Consider the following 16,065-nt stretch of genomic DNA (forward strand, 5'->3'; position numbering starts at 1 on the left):
AATTTCCACGTATATGTGGGCATTCTTCCCTTATTGTTATTGAAGACCAGTTTTAGGCCGTGGTGGTCCGATAGCACGCATGGGATTATTTCTATCTTTCTGTACCTGTTGAGGCCCGTTTTTTGACCAATTATATGGTCAATTTTGGAGAAAGTACCATGAGGAGCTGAGAAGAAGGTATATCCTTTTGCTTTAGGATAGAATGTTCTATAAATATCCGTTAAGTCCATTTGGCTCATGACTTCTCTTAGTCTGTCGACATCACTGTTTAATTTCTGTTTCCATGATCTGTCCATTGATGAGAGTGGGGTGTTGAAATCTCCCACTATTATTGTGTGAGGTGCAATGTGTGTTTTGAGCTTTAGTAAGGTTTCTTTTACGTATGTAGGTGCCCTTGTATTTGGGGCATAGATATTTAGGATTGAGAGTTCATCTTGGTGGATTTTTCCTTTGATGAATATGAAGTGTCCTTCCTTATCTTTTTTGATGACTTTTAGTTGGAAATTGATTTTATTTGATATTAGAATGGCTACTCCAGCTTGCTTCTTCTGACCATTTGCTTGGAAACTTGTTTTCCAGCCTTTCACTCTGAGGTAGTGTCTGTCTTTGTCTCTGAGGTGTGTTTCCTGTAGGCAGCAGAATGCAGGGTCCTCGTTGCGTATCCAGTTTGTTAATCTATGTCTTTTTATTGGGGAGTTGAGGCCATTGATATTGAGAGATATTAAGGAATAGTGATTATTGTTTCCCTTTATATTCATATTTGGATGTGAGGTTATGTTTGTGTGCTTTCATTCTCTTTGTTTTGTTGCCAAGACGATTAGTTTCTTGCTTCTTCTAGGGTATAGCTTGCCTCCTTATGTTGGGCTTTACCATTTATTATCCTTTGTAGTGCTGGATTTGTAGAAAGATATTGTGTAAATTTGGTTTTGTCATGGAATATCTTGGTTTCTCCATCAATGTTAATTTAGAGTTTTGCTGGATACAGTAACCTGGGCTGGCATTTGTGTTCTCTTAGGGTCTGTATGACATCAGTCCAGGATCTTCTGGCCTTCATAGTTTCTGGCGAGAAGTCTGGTGTGATTCTGATAGGTCTCCCTTTATATGTTACTTGACATTTTTCCCTTACTGCTTTTAATATTCTTTCTTTATTTTGTGCGTTTGGTGTTTTGACAATTATGTGACGGGAGGTGTTTCTTTTCTGGTCCAATCTATTTGGAGTTCTGTAGGCTTCTTGTATGTCTATGGGTATCTCTTTTTTTAGGTTAGGGAAGTTTTCTTCTATGATTTTGTTGAAAATATTTACTGGTCCTTTGAGCTGGGAGTCTTCACTCTCTTCTATACCTATTATCCTTAGGTTTGATCTTCTCATTGAGTCCTGGATTTCCTGTATGTTTTGGACCAGTAGCTTTTTCCGCTTTACATTATCTTTGACAGTTGAGTCAATGATTTCTATGGAATCTTCTGCTCCTGAGATTCTCTCTTCCATCTCTTGTATTCTGTTGGTGAAGCTTGTATCTACAGCTCCTTGTCTCTTCTTTTGGTTTTCTATATCCAGGGTTGTTTCCATGTGTTCTTTCTTGATTGCTTCTATTTCCATTTTTAATTCCTTCAACTGTTTGATTGTGTTTTCCTGGAATTCTTTCAGGGATTTTTGTGTCTCCTCTCTATGGGCTTCTACTTGTTTATTTATGTTTTCCTGGAATTCTTTCAGGGATTTTTGCGATTCTTTCAGGCATTTTTGCGATTCCTCTCTATAGGCTTCTACTTGTTCTCTAAGGGAGTTCTTCATGTCTTTCTTGAAGTCCTCCAGCATCATGATCAAATATGATTTTGAAACTAGATCTTGCTTTTCTGGTGTGTTTGGATATTCCGTGTTTGCTTTGGTGGGAGAATTGGGCTCCGATGATGCCATGTAGTCTTGGTTTCTGTTGCTTGTGTTCCTGTGCTTGCCTCTCGCCATCAGATTATCTCTAGTGTTACTTTGTTCTGCTATTTCTGACAGTGGCTAGACTGTCCTATAAGCCTGTGTGTCAGGAGTGCTGTAGACCTGTTTTCCTCTCTTTCAGTCAGTTATGGGGACAGAGTGATCTGCTTTCGGGCGTGTAGTTTTTCCTCTCTACAGGTCTTCAGCTGTTCCTGTGGGCCTGTGTCTTGAGTTCACCAGGCAGCTTTCTTGCAGCAGAAAATTTGGTCTTACCTGTGGTCCTGAGGCTCAAGTTCACTCGTGGGGTGCTGCCCACGGGCTCTCTGCAGGGGCAGCAACCAGGAATACCTGTGCCGCCCCTTCCGGGAGCTTCAGTGCACCAGGCTTCCAGATGGTCTTTGGCTTTTTCCTCTGGCGTCCGAGATGTGTGTGCGGAGAGCAGTCTCTTCTGGTTTCCCAGGCTTGTCTGCCTCTCTGAAGGTTCAGCTCTCCCTCCCACGGGATTTGGGTGCAGAGAACTGTTTATCTGGTCTGTTTCTTTCAGGTTCTGGTGGTGTCTCAGGCAGGGGTCCTGCCGCTCCTGGGCCCTCCCCCACGGGAGCCCAGAGGCCTTATACAGTTTCCTCTTGGGCCAGGGATGTGGGCAGGGGTGAGCAGTGTTGGTGGTCTCTTCTGCTCTGCAGCCTCAGGAGTGCCCACCTGACCAGGCGGTTGGGTCTCTCTCTCACAGGGTCTGGGAGCAGAGAGCTGCTGCGGGCCGGGATCCGCGGGTGTGGGACTTCCGGTAAACACAGAACGTGCCCGGTCCTAGAGAAATTCTGCTTCCGTGTGTCCCAAGCTCACCAGGCAGCTTTCTTGCAGCAGAAAATTTGGTCTTACCTGTGGTCCCGAGGCTCAGGTTCGCTCGTGGGGTGCTGCCCAGGGGCTCTCTGCAGCGGCAGCAACCAGGAAGCTCCAGTCACTTTCTTGACCTGGGTGGTACTTCTGGCACAGTTCTAAGACCAATAGCATACAACTACCATTTGAACATGTAGTTTTCTTTTTTTTTTAAATGACAACGTTTCATTTTATCTTTTCACTGAACAAGGGAATAGTCTTAAAAAATCTCATTGCTGGCTGCTATTTTCTGATTGGTTTTCTACCTTTATCAAAATATATCTACTGATGTACGAACATGTAGTTTTCTAGATAGGGCCAAGTATTCTTGGTGTAGCACTGAATATGATAGACAAGAGGTGAGAAAAGGTCATTTGATTTTAATTACAGTTGCACAGAAGACCTGGAGATAATAAACAGGGTCTAGATGAAGAGATCTCTCCAAGATTCTAACAGATTTTTCCCTGTCAAACTCAAACTGGGTCTATTTTTAAATTGGGCGTTCCATTCTATTGCACATCAGTCTTACCCAATAGTAATACAGATTAACCCACATATATAATTTAGAATTTTACAGCAGCCACATTAAAAAAAGAAAGAAGGATAGGGTTGTAACTCAGTGGGAGAATGCTTGCCCATCATGTATGAGACTGAAGTTTGAGCATCAGCACTGGGAATAAAAAAGAAAAGAAACATGCTAAATTAATTTTATGATATATTTTATTTAACTCCAGCATATCCAAAATATTATCTCTGTGATGTGTAATCCATACAGAAACATTCATGAAGCACTTCACTCAGTCTACAAATGACCTTGTATACTCTACACGCAGAACAGATTTTAATGTTTCTATGCAGATGCTGAATTTTCATTGGCAGACTCGCTCTGTATTTAGAGTTCATAAAATTGAGTGTTGAAAAAACAGATTCACACATCAAAATTGTTCCAACAACACTTACATGTTTCCCAATAGCCTCACTTGAGTAGGAGTAGGAAAGTTTTTAATTTTAAACTCATTGAAATAAAATAAATGGGCAAAGCTCACCTCCTTGGTTCTGTGGTCAGGAACTTAGTGCTCCTTGGCCACATGGGGCTAATGATCACTGCAATGGTCAGATCCAGAATGTCACTCTCTAGGACCAAGAAGGAAGCGTGTGACCCAGGGCCAATAGTTCAAAGGAGCAAACGCACGGCCTTGAACTGTATTCCTGCCATAGTAATTTGGAACCTGGATGTTGTTGATCATAAATTCAACTGAGTCTAGGAGGACAGAGCCTTGCTCTGGGCCTTCCATTGTCTTTGACTCAGTTATGAAATCACACCTTCGATCATACCCAAGTGCTGACCCGGGGCCAAATATTCTAGGGGTAGCACTGAACACGATAGACAAGAGGTGAGCAAAGGTCATTTGATTTTAATTACAATTGCACAGAAGACCTGGAGATAATAAACGGAGACAAACCAGTGAGTGGGAGAATAAAACAGAAAGTTCTAGAACATGGCAAGACAGGCCACTGCAGTTGAAGCTGAGAGTAATTTGTCAGAAGAATCAGCAAGCCAGTTGAGGGGATGTTGCTGACAGTCAGGCACAATGTACTGGGGTATTTGAATATCAAAAATCCCATGTGGTTTTATCTTCAAATCACATCATATATCTTCAGGGGAATCCAGTGTCTTTACCCATTAGTATGTCAGCCCACTTACCTCTCTTGCCAGGAGAGTCAGGATGGAATGGTGTTATATCCTCAGGTTCTAGATTTGGACTGTCTTGTTTCAAACTCCAGTTCTAGACAGTGGTCTGTGGACCAGAGCTATTAATTAGTCTTAAAGTTCCTGTTTGCAAATGTGTAAAATGGAGATAACATCTATCTACAGGGATGTGGTGAAGAGTAATTAACTCTATTAGTACACATAAGACATCTGGCAGATTCAAGGTGTGTGATTGCTAGCTTGTGTTACAGTTCATGTCAATGTGTTCTAAGTGTGAGTCACTGCAGCTCAGGCCAGTTCTGGGTACTCACAGTTCTAAGGTGGATATGGAGAGGAAAGGTTAGGTCAAAGTTGGCTAGTTGTCCCAACCAGAGGTATTCTCATTACTTTCTCCTCTAGTGACATCACCCTGCTATCCACTGGCAGTGTAATTTAGGAAGGTGCAGAGAAAAAGCCCAGTACTCAGGCAAGTTCATCCTGCTCAGGCTGGCTCACTTAATAGGGCAATGAAGAGTTGTTGTGAAGGGAGATCAATGCTCCTTGGTCTGCAGAATCAGTTTTCAACCTTTCTAATGTGACTCTTTAATACAGTTCCTATATTGTGGTGACCCCCAACCACAGAATTATTTTCTTTATTACTTCATAATTGTAATTTTGCTACTGAGCAGTGTCTCTGTTTCTAAGACCATGAGAAATATGTGTTTTCTAAAGGTCGCTTATCTATGGGTTGAGAACCACTGGTCTGGAGGCTCACCTTTCACTACTGAGTCCCCTAATTCCTCTCAGTCACTTGCTTATTGATAAGTGATCATGGCAACAGTGAAGGCACAGAAAAACACTGACTAAGGCTGAATGATTGGCTCGGATGAACATTTCTTAAGAGTCTACTCTGTCTCTGGATTCTTTCTTAGGTCTTGGCTCTTTGCTAAGCCTCCTGTTTCTGTGTGTCCAGTTCAGAGAATAAAGTGACTTGCAGAAACCTTCCCCTTAACTCCAGAAAAGCAGTTGTTTCTGCTTTCCATTTGGAATGCTCACTGAGGGAGACGTACTCTTCTGGAGACTGGAGCACCATGAGGCCTTATAACTCTTCCCCTGCTCATTTGAGGACCTGGTGTGGGAAGGGCTGTGAAGACTGTATGTTGTCATTATTACTTTATTTTGAAAACCCTAATCAAGGCCCATCAGCATTCAACATTTCCAGTTGAGAACTAGGAATGTCTCAGAGATTAGGGGAAGGCTTGGTGAAGAGCCTCTTCCAAGACCATAATTATGAGTGCATGTGACATTCAGGACTTCATTGGGCTCCCAGCCAGCTGTGGGACTAGGAGAGAAGGCTCAATGCCAGCTTCCAGCTCCCCCAGCTTCTACACTCACAACAAGATGGATGTGAGCCCACATAGTCTCAGAAACAGAAATGCTTGTCCCAGGAGCAGAGGAAAGAAAGACCCAACCTCATCTATGCCTGGATGCCATTTGTGAAACTCATTTATCGCATACTGCTATAGCCTGGATGTGTCCACTCCTGCTCAAAATTCTTATGTTGAAGTCTGGATCCCCAAAGTGATGATCATGGGTGATGGGGACTTTGGGGTCATGACTGGCTTGTGAGGGTGTAGCGCTCCTGTATAAGGTTAGTTCCACTGTCAAATAGGAGACAGAAAAATCCCTGCATTTTTTTAAACATAGGATATTAGTGAAAATATGGTTGTCTATGGGGGAGCAAGCACTGTGCCAGAACCATAGTTTAAGACTTCAGCCTTTCAGAACTGTGAGAAATACTTATCTGAGTTAATAAACCACCTAGTCTATAGTGTTTTTGTTATAGTAGTTCCAAGACACTGACCAATTCTCTACGTTCTAGGCAAACCTTGGATCCAAGCAGAGGGTCTTTCATAGGCCCTGTGTTTCAGCTGGTGGAATAAATAGGCTAATAAGAAAAGTGTGTAGTATAGCAAATATTGACAGGAGCTATGGTGAAAGATAAAATAAGGGTAATACGTGAATGTTGGGGTGTGAATAGGTTCACTTTAGGTAGGAATGCTGGACATAGATTCACAAAACAGCTAATGTTTGTATAAACACTCAAAAGGGAGGAGTGTAGGGAATCATGAAAATCTTTGAGAGAAGACAGGGAAGAGAGAATGCCCATGTGTTCAAGGAATTGCAAAGATTCGGGTACGTTGGAGGAGTGTAGACAGAATGGGGTTCAGAGAGGAAAGGTAGGGCTGAGGACAGATAGGCCAGAGCCAGGGAAGGATATTAATGTTGAATGAATGAGGAGACCCTGGAGATTTTTAACAGAGAATTATTTATTGAGGTTGGACCTGCCCGAGATTTTTGAAAGGACATATTGCAAGCAGGGAACCCAGTCAGGATTGTAGTAATCCTAGTGGGAGAGAGTGGTAGCCTACAAAAGAGTAGAAGAAACACATAAATATTAGGTTCTGGGTATAACATTTGTTCTAGATGTGTTGTACGCTATGGGTAGAGAGGAGAGCGACATGTCTTTTACTCAGAGAGTCTCCAGGGGCATGCTGGCATGTGTATATGAATCATATGTGTACATGTGCATGTATGTATTTGTGTATATATGTGTATACACATATATGTATACACACAAACAGTCCTAGACAGTACCTAATACATAGAGACTTAGCTTGTTGGAAGTGCTATAAAAGATTCCACAGATCAGGCAACTCATTAATGTCAGGAGTTTGCTTCTCATACTTTTGGACACTGAAGGCTCAGATCAAAGTCTAGGGGTATGTCTACTCCCTGCTCCCATCACATTAATTTACCACTGTTTGGCAGCTAGAAGTATGGCCTTACTGTTGACTGAACAGATCACTTTGGCAACACAAGATGTGCCCGATGAGCAGTGAGGAGAATGGTTTGGACAGGCTAAATTCGAGATGCCCTTCCAGCCTTGAATTAGTTGTTCATTGTACAGCTTTTAAGCTGCAGCGAAAAGGGCTAGGCAGGAGAGAGATGTGTGGAAGCCAGCAGTGCCTAAACATTATAGTTAAAGCTACAAAGAGTGTTGAGATCATCAGGGACAAGACAGAAGAAAATGGTCAATAGACTTATCAGGAGGTCAATGCCTGGCAGCTATCCATTGTCCTGGGCCTGAGAAGAAGTGCATTGCTTTGACCTCTCCACCACTGCATTGAACTGGATCAGACACCTAGCTGCTGGAGAAACTGAGTCAACCCTGAAGCCCTTGAGAGGTTGAGTGGGGTCCCCTAAGAATATGTATTTTTATGTGTGTCAGGTGTTCTTAGAGGTGTGTTTTCCTTCACTCAACACCTTCATTCTCAGTTGAAACTGTTTCATGTTTGGTGTGCCTTAGGCACGCACACATGGACACGCGCGCGTGCGCGCGCACACAAACACACACACACACACACACACACACACACACACACACACACACACACCAGGCATTGTCTGGTGGGGACAGATTCAGAAACACAAGTGAAGAACATGGCCAAAGCTTGGGAGAGGGATGGGAGATTGCATGGGATGCATGGGATGCATGGGATGCATGGGAGAGGGATGACAAGGTGGTCTATAGAGGCAGGGCAGCTTGCGTGGTTGCCCTCTACACAAAACCATTCTCCATAGTTGGTGTCTTCTAAACTTCTATCACCATCTCTGTCCATGGCACCTGATAGGCGAGCTTCTGGAGTTTTTGTGTTCTCTCTAACCAGGCCCCTAGGCCACCCTGCCTGCTCACTTCTTGACTTCCCTGCCCCTATTTGTTTACCTGTGTTGTCCTGCCTCAGCCCCAGGTACACTCTATATCATGTTTCCTTCTTAACATCGGACAATTATTCCTTTTCTCTCTCTAATGTAGGAACAAAACTCTATCCCAAACTCCAGCATCTTTAATAGAAACAAGTCATAGCTTAGGCAGACCCTTAGAGGAATTGGGGAAGTTTCCTTAATATAAAGTTTGAAGGAATTTATGAGCTGAACCATGGGTAGAAGTAGGGTGGAGGCCAGGGCCTGGCTGGCAGAGACTTTGAGACACTTGGTTCCTCACAGCCAGCACTGTCCCGTCTGTACTAACTAGCACCCCTGCTTGTCCCACTCAAAGCTCTGGGCTAACTAGGCAAGCTGGCAAAGCTGGGGGTTTTGTCACCACATTCATGAGTTTCTCCCCCATGGCAGGGCTCCAGCACCGCACAACCCAGGCATTTTTACCCCCAAACGCTTGTGCCCTCTCTTCTGGCCTGTGCTGCAATCTTGCTCACATTTCAAGCGTAATTTCATCCATCTGGCCCTGATTCCTGTATCCCTAGTGTGCTGAACAGGCTGAGGTGCCAAGATTTCCTCACAAGCCCATTCCACCAGACCCCAAGTGGGCCCCAGACCAAAGGGCTCCTATGCACTTTTTAGATGCTTATTGCCTACCAGTGCACACGGTGGCCTGTTCAGGAGAGCCTAGGCAAGCTCTCTTAGCTGAAGAATACTGTGGCTGAGACAGGGGCCCTACTTAGAGGCCTAGACTTAAGGGTTGTATATGAAGGAGCACAAGTCCAGGGCTGGGGAAGGGTAGAGACCTTGACATGGGAAGGCCTGTGCAGTACTGATCTTTGTTTTCTGTGTGAAGTCATATTTAGCTTTTCTGACTGTGCTTCAGGATGTGGTCCCTTGTGTTTGCCCCCTGGAAAAGACATTCTCCACAGACATGGAAACTGGAGAGGGAACCAGAAAGGTATAGGAAGATATTGGTACTGAGAATCCAAGTTAGACTTCAGGAGTTTTCTGTTACCAAAGAATCTTTTTGGGCCATTTGTAGGGATGGACACTTGCTGTGCCCAGTTCCAGTTGCACCTTGACTCAGGTGTCTGCTCCAGAGAAGCTCATAGGTGACCTTGAGTGGAGCTTGGGCGGAGAATTCCAGCCCAAATCCCTGGGGATTCAGGACTATGCTCTCAGCATCTATGTTGATATCAGTAAGTTCTCCCAGACAGTGCTCCAGCAGGCAGACAGAGCGTCCCAGGACCCTTGCTGTCTCTGTGCTCTCGCGGCATGTTCTTTTAAGACAGCATGGCAAGTATCAGACACAAAAGCCACACTGGGTCTCAGATGGTGACATACTCTGGGATGAATACATCCTGAGAGGAATGGACTCTGAAATACCAAGAGGCCTTAGAGTGAACTTCACTGGGACTACCTGAAATGGTGGTCCTTCAGAATCCGTAGATGAGTATGCAATTTGGATAGAACTTTAGGAGGCTCATAGAATAGCTATTCATATAGTGAGGGAGGGTAATGGAGGAGGGAGAGAATCTTATTTACATGAAATGAAAAGAGTTTTAATGATTTAATTTAATTATTTAATTTAAAGTTTAGGCTTTCAAAGTGCTTGGAAGGGTTGGTTTTGGGTTACTGAATATTGCTTACTGGTACTGTTTGAACATTAAAAAAAACAGCACAGTACATCATTTCTGAGCCCATGGGGGAAAGTTTGAATTCTGTTCTAACTTTGGAGGGACACTGATGTCTTTTGGAAACCTGAGCACAAAACGATGGATATGCTGATAAGCATGACTATATCCACAGAGTGTCATCTACCTCCATCGAACAGAGGTGACAGTGGTTCACTTGTTCAGGGACATAAAAATGAGGGTTACTGTCCTTTGTAAGGCTTGTGAGTTAATGATTCTGAAGGGCTCTCTGTCATCCCTCTAGTCCCTTTCATCTGTGACTTTCCTTTCTATACGGCCAGTTCCCTGTGGAAAATTAAATGGAACATTTCAGCAACAAGTCATTCATATTTTAAATTACATGCCCTTCTGAGTAGGGCAATACAATCTTGCTTTGATGTATTAGGTCCTGTCCAGGACACAAACCAGTACCTCTGTCCAGTGTGTCCATGATGTGTACTTCTTGCTCATAATCACTCAGTTATTATTAGATTAACTGGCATTGGCTAGCATTTATGTCATCTTTATTTTACTTAATGAGTAGTGATGCAGCATCTTATTACAGCATTAATGTATTCTTATAATTGTCCTATTCTACTATTGTTATTAATCCCTTATGGTGCACAATTTATAAACTAAACATAGGCATGCAAATTCAAGAAGGAACATACTATACATGAGATTGCCCACTGGGGGTTCTTGAATGTATGTTCTATAGGTAATGGAAAACTGTTGTTACTGGTTCTGATTGCACAGAATGGAAATGCATTGCAGGACCATCATTGGTCTTTTTCCCTGAAATGGGACTCAATCCTCTTGAACGAAGTGCAAGGACAGAGTCCTCTTTCTTGAATGCAGCTCCAATTTATCCTTTTACCTGGCCTGAGAGGTGTTTCTTCTTCTGGAGAATCCCTTTTATGGCCAAATTTCTTCAGGCAGAAAGCTTGCAATGTCTGTCGAATATTCACTTGAAGATGCCAAGTGAGCGGTTAGGTTCCTGAATCTAGACGAGACAGGTGAAAGTTGGTGTATCTATTTTGACAGATATGTGGTTGGTAAATCCCCAACCTGATGGTTTGGAATTATCTAGGGTGATGGGAAGAAAATGAAGGAGGGCTTGCTGATATCAGGAGACCTCTGTATACTGAAATCTGAGAACATGGGAGATTTGGCCAAGAGTTCAGAGGAGAATTTGCCAGTCAGAAGGAAAAGTAGAATATAGAGTTGAGAATGTCCATAGACAAAACTGTTTATTGCTGTAGTGGGGCTGCCTTAACCAACCAATCCAAACTGAGTGTCCTCAACAAGTGAAATTTGAATTCAAAGTAAAGGTCAGGGTGTGGGTGGTAGAACTGCTCTCTTCTCATGGGTGTGAGGGAGCATCTCCATCAGGATTCTCCCTGTTATCTTGTCTTTGCTCATCATCTGTTGACTTTGAGTGTATCACCCTTCTTTCTGCCCCATCCTCACATGGGACTTTCCTTGTGCTCATTCAAACCATGAGGCTTATAAGGACTCCAGTCATTCTGGGATTAGGGACTTGTCATATTTAGTACAGCACTGTTCCTGTTCAGTCAGTTTGCAGAAGAGCAGTAACAGAAGATATCCAAAATTGGCACGGTACAGCTGACTCATCTGTTCTGTGGGATTTCCACTGCAGTTACTGTCTTCTTGCTCCAGAGGAGACAAATTTCAAGTCCCTTAAACAGAAACAAGAATTTATTAGTTAAGAACTGTAGCTTACAGGCACTTGGCATCTAATAGTTTATCAACAATATCTCTCTTTTTCTTCTTCTTGACTCTTTATTTTTTATTTTTATATTTTTAGCATTTTTATTCACTTTACATTCTGATTGCTGACCCCTGTCCCCTCTCCAGACAGTCTCTGCCCCAACCCCCACATCCTCCCACCCTTTCTCTTCTGAGAGGGTGGAGTCCTACCCTCCCCCCCCCCAACCTGGAACATTAAGTCTCTGCAAGATTAGGTGCATTATTTCCCACTGAGGCCAGACAAGGCAGCCCAGTTAGGGGAAAATATTCCACAGACATGCAATAGCTTTAGGGATAGCCCCTACTCCAGTCATTGGGGGATTCACATGAAGACAGAACAGCACATCTGCTACATATATGTTGGGGAGGCATGTAGGTTCAGCCCCTGTATGCTTTTTGGTTGGTGGTTCAGTCTCTGAGATCTTCCAAGGGACCAGGTTAGTTGACTCTGTTGGTCTTCCTGTGTAGTTCCTATCCCCTTTGGGATCCTCAATTCCTCTCCCAACTCTTTCATTAGAGTCTTTGAGCTCCATTCTGTGTTTGGCCATGGGTCTCTCTATCTGTTTCAGTCAGCTACTGGGTGGAGTCTCTCAGAGGACAGTTATGCTAGGCTCCTGTCTGCAAGCATTGCAGAGTGTCATTGTGTCAAGGATTGGGGCAGCATCTATTTTACTTCACTGTCTTGGGACTGACAAGTTGCAAATAGTGTTTCCGAGAGCTAACCCATGATAGTGTTGTCAATTTTCTGCTCTGTTTTTTCTTAAAGATTTACTTATTTTTATTTTATGTGTATGAATATTTGCCTGCATGTCTGTAAGTGCACTGTGCAATACAATATCCATAGAGGCAAAAAGAAAGCATTGGATCTCCTGGAATTGGCTTTAGATAGTTGTGAGTTGCCATAGAAGTTCTGGGAACTGAATCCTGGTCATCTGTAAGAGAAGTCAATGCTCTTAACCACTGTGCAACTCTTCAACCCTGCGGGTCCATTAATAAATATCTCAAAGAGTCATGCTGAAGACAGTGGCATTTCATGTAGATGTATGAAGCCAAGGGAAGATGACACTATGTCCCCTGAGAAAATATTAAAGCTTTTCTGTCTTACTTAGGGCTTCTAGTGTTGTGAAATGATACCATGACCATGGCAACTCTTTTTTTTTTTGTTATCACTAAACTTGGAACCATTTATTAGGACTTAGTGGACCCCTCATGAGTACATAAGAGAAGCAGTGAATCACTATCTCCCATCCAGACTCTATGAGTAGATAATAGTTCAGAAAGGAACCATGGAACCCTCCCTGATCCACATCTGATTTTTTTTTTATTAACTTGAGTATTTCTTATTTACATTTCGAATGTTATTCCCTTTCCCAGTTTCCGGGCCAACATCCCCCTAACACCTCCCCCTCCCCTTCTTTATGGGTGTTCCCCTCCCCATCCTCCCCCATTACCACCCTCCCCCCAACAGTCTAGTTCACTGGGGGTTCAGTCTTAGCAGGACCAAGGGCTTCCCCTTCCACTGGTGCTCTTACTAGGATATTCACTGCTACCTATGAGGTCAGAGTCCAGGGTCAGTCCATGTATAGTCTTTAGGTAGTGGCTTAGTCCCTGGAAGCTCTGGTTGCTTGGCATTGTTGTTCATATGGGGTCTCGAGCCCCTTCAAGTTCTTCCAGTTCTTTCTCTAATTCCTTCAACGGGGGTCCTGTTCTCAGTTCAGTGGTTTACTGCTGGCATTCGCCTCTGTATTTGCCTTATTCTGGCTGTGTCTCTCAGGAGAGATCTACATCCCATTCCTGTCGGTCTGCACTTCTTTGCTTCATCCATCTTGTCTAATTGGATGGCTGTATATGTATGGGCCACATGTGGGGCAGGCTCTGAATGGGTGTTCCTTCTGTGTCTGTTTTAATCTTTGCCTCTCTCTTCCCTGCCAAGGGTATTCTTGTTCCCCTTTTAAAGAAGGAGTGAAGCATTCACATTTTGATCATCCGTCTTGAGTTTCATGTGTTCTGTGCATTTAGGGTAATTCAAGCATTTGGGCTAATAGCCACTTATCAGTGAGTGCATACCATGTGTGTTTTTCTGTGATTGGGTTACCTCACTCAGGATGATATTTTCCAGTTCCAACCATTTGCCTACGAATTTCATAAAGTCATTGTTTTTGATAGCTGAGTAATATTCCATTGTGTAGATGTACCACATTTTCTGTATCCATTCCTCTGTTGAAGGGCATCTGGATTCTTTTCCAGCTTCTGGCTATTATAAATGAGGCTGCGATGAACATAGTGGAGCACGTGTCTTTTTTATATGTTGGGGCATCTTGTGGGTATATGCCCAAGAGCGGTATAGCTGGGTCCTCAGGTAGTTCAATGTCATGGCAACTCTTATAAAGAAAAAAAACATTTAACTGGGCCTGGTTTGCATTGTGGGCAGCATAGCATTTATGGTGCTGGAGAGGTAGCTGAGAGTTTTACATCTGGAACCGAAGGCAGCAGGTAGATACTGTGAGCCACTATGCCTGGTTTGAATTTCTGAGACTTCAAAGTCAGCCCCCCAGTGATATACTCCCTCCAGCTAGGCCATACCCACTCTACCAAGGCCATATCTCCTAATAGTATCACTTCCTGTGAGCCCACGAGGACCATTTTCTTCCAAACCACCACACTTTCTGGTAGTCTTTTTTCCTCATATCTTAGCTGGGCCTTGTAAGCATTATGTTCACAATGTTAGATACTGTTCTAGGTACAGTTGTCACCACAGAATGCTACAGCTTCACTTTAGACTGTCCTAGCTCCTCCTGGAGACTACCTTATTTGGTCGGCCACTCAGAGCTGGCAGCCTTTGGATGGAACATGATACCTACTCTTCCTTGGTTTCCCCAAAGAAGATGAACCCAGTAGCATTATGAGACCAACAAAATGGCCCTATCTTCCCTGTGACGGCTTCAGGCAATCACTCAGCCATGCAGGTATCCTGTGGGCACGGAAGACATGATTGCTGTCTTTCAGACTAGTGCAAAGAGATGGCGTTTCTGTGTTTTCCTCTTAACCTGAGCTTCACAAATTTGGAGGGCTTGGAGATCAGGTTTTACTCTATTCCCTTAGGTCTTGGCTTTAGTTAATAACTATTACACCTGCCTTTCCAGAGCCTGGAGAAACTCCAAATGAATGAGAGCAACCTTAGGGAGAAAAAAATTCCTCAAAGCTCAGAAACAGTATAGATGAGAGTCCTTATAAATGGTGCTGTCCCTCAGCCTGGCCTCCCTGGTAAGGACAGCTCTCTGCTTGCAAGGGACATGATCTTCTGCATCCCCAGACTTTCCAAAGCTTTTCAGTCTCCTGCCTAGGCAGATGGTCATCCTGGGGTAAGACAAATTTGCATTGATTTGGAATGGAGAAGCTGAGAGAAGGGGATGCTTTCTTAGTGCCGTTTCCATGCTGAACTGAGTCCTGACAGAGGACTCTATAGGCTGGTGGCTGCAGCTGGCATGATGGTTTCAATGACTGTCTTAGGGTGCTAATTTTGAGGAGAAAGCATTTAAGTAAAAATGAAAAAGCATCAGCAGAGTCCGTCAGTAAGAGAATATGGTCCTTTGCAAGTCAGAAGCATCCCTCCCTGTAAAAGTTTCCTTGATCAGTGGTCATGCAAGATATAACATTAGCTTGTCCTTATTGCCCTTAGCCTATTCATTTTAAACTCTTTTAAAGAAGCCAGCAAGGGGGGAGGAGAGGGGGAGGAAAGGAAGTGATCTAGTCAGATGGATGTTTACATCTGTGGTGTGAACAAGATTTGTGATCCCAAATTCCCAAGCCACTTTCTTGACTACTGGGGACTTATATCTCCTGTCAACCAGGGCACTAAATAAAATTCTTGACCCTGTTTTGTTTAGAATTCCTTTCTTCCCTCTTAGACTTCCACACAGTCTGAAGCTTCCCATGTACTCCTCTCGGGAAGCTTCAGCCTGGTGGCCTGCTTTACTGGTCTCAATCTAGGGGCATGGGTGTGTTTCTGTTCCCTGTGATCCTTTAGTCACACCTAGTACATTGTAGGCATACATAATGCTTATTCAGAGAGATGGGATGAACCCCAGAAGCACAATGAGAAAGAATATAGTCTCCCCCTGAGCCATCTGACATCATAAGGGGCCTTTGAGGCAAATTAGTTAATGCTCACTGGTTACAAAGACACTGTTTAGGGTGTTTGGCCATGCACGTGTTGAAGGAGATCTTGTAAAGCAAAGAAGAGAGCTAAGGGACCATTAAGATAATAAAGTGAGAGACTATCAGAGCCGTGCCTGGTACTTGGAATTGCCAGTTGAGAGTTTGTTGAGGAGGTACAATCTGGATCAGTT

General features: G+C 43.6%; 1 protein-coding gene across 1 annotated transcript in view; it reads left to right on the forward strand.

Moving 5' to 3' along the window:
• The window catches only part of LOC134479337 (uncharacterized), a 271,992-nt gene that overhangs the window by 74,072 nt on the left and 181,855 nt on the right, over positions 1-16,065 (forward strand). The window contains exon 2 of the mRNA XM_087554984.1: positions 9,316-9,472. Coding sequence (XP_087411110.1) covers positions 9,316-9,472 — 157 coding nt within the window. The remainder of the gene's footprint in view (positions 1-9,315; positions 9,473-16,065) is intronic.

The sequence above is a fragment of the Rattus norvegicus genome, chromosome 6 (genome assembly GCF_021556685.1).
Source record: "Rattus norvegicus strain SHRSP/BbbUtx chromosome 6, alternate assembly SHRSP_T2T, whole genome shotgun sequence".
NCBI classification, from domain to species: domain Eukaryota; kingdom Metazoa; phylum Chordata; class Mammalia; order Rodentia; family Muridae; genus Rattus; species Rattus norvegicus.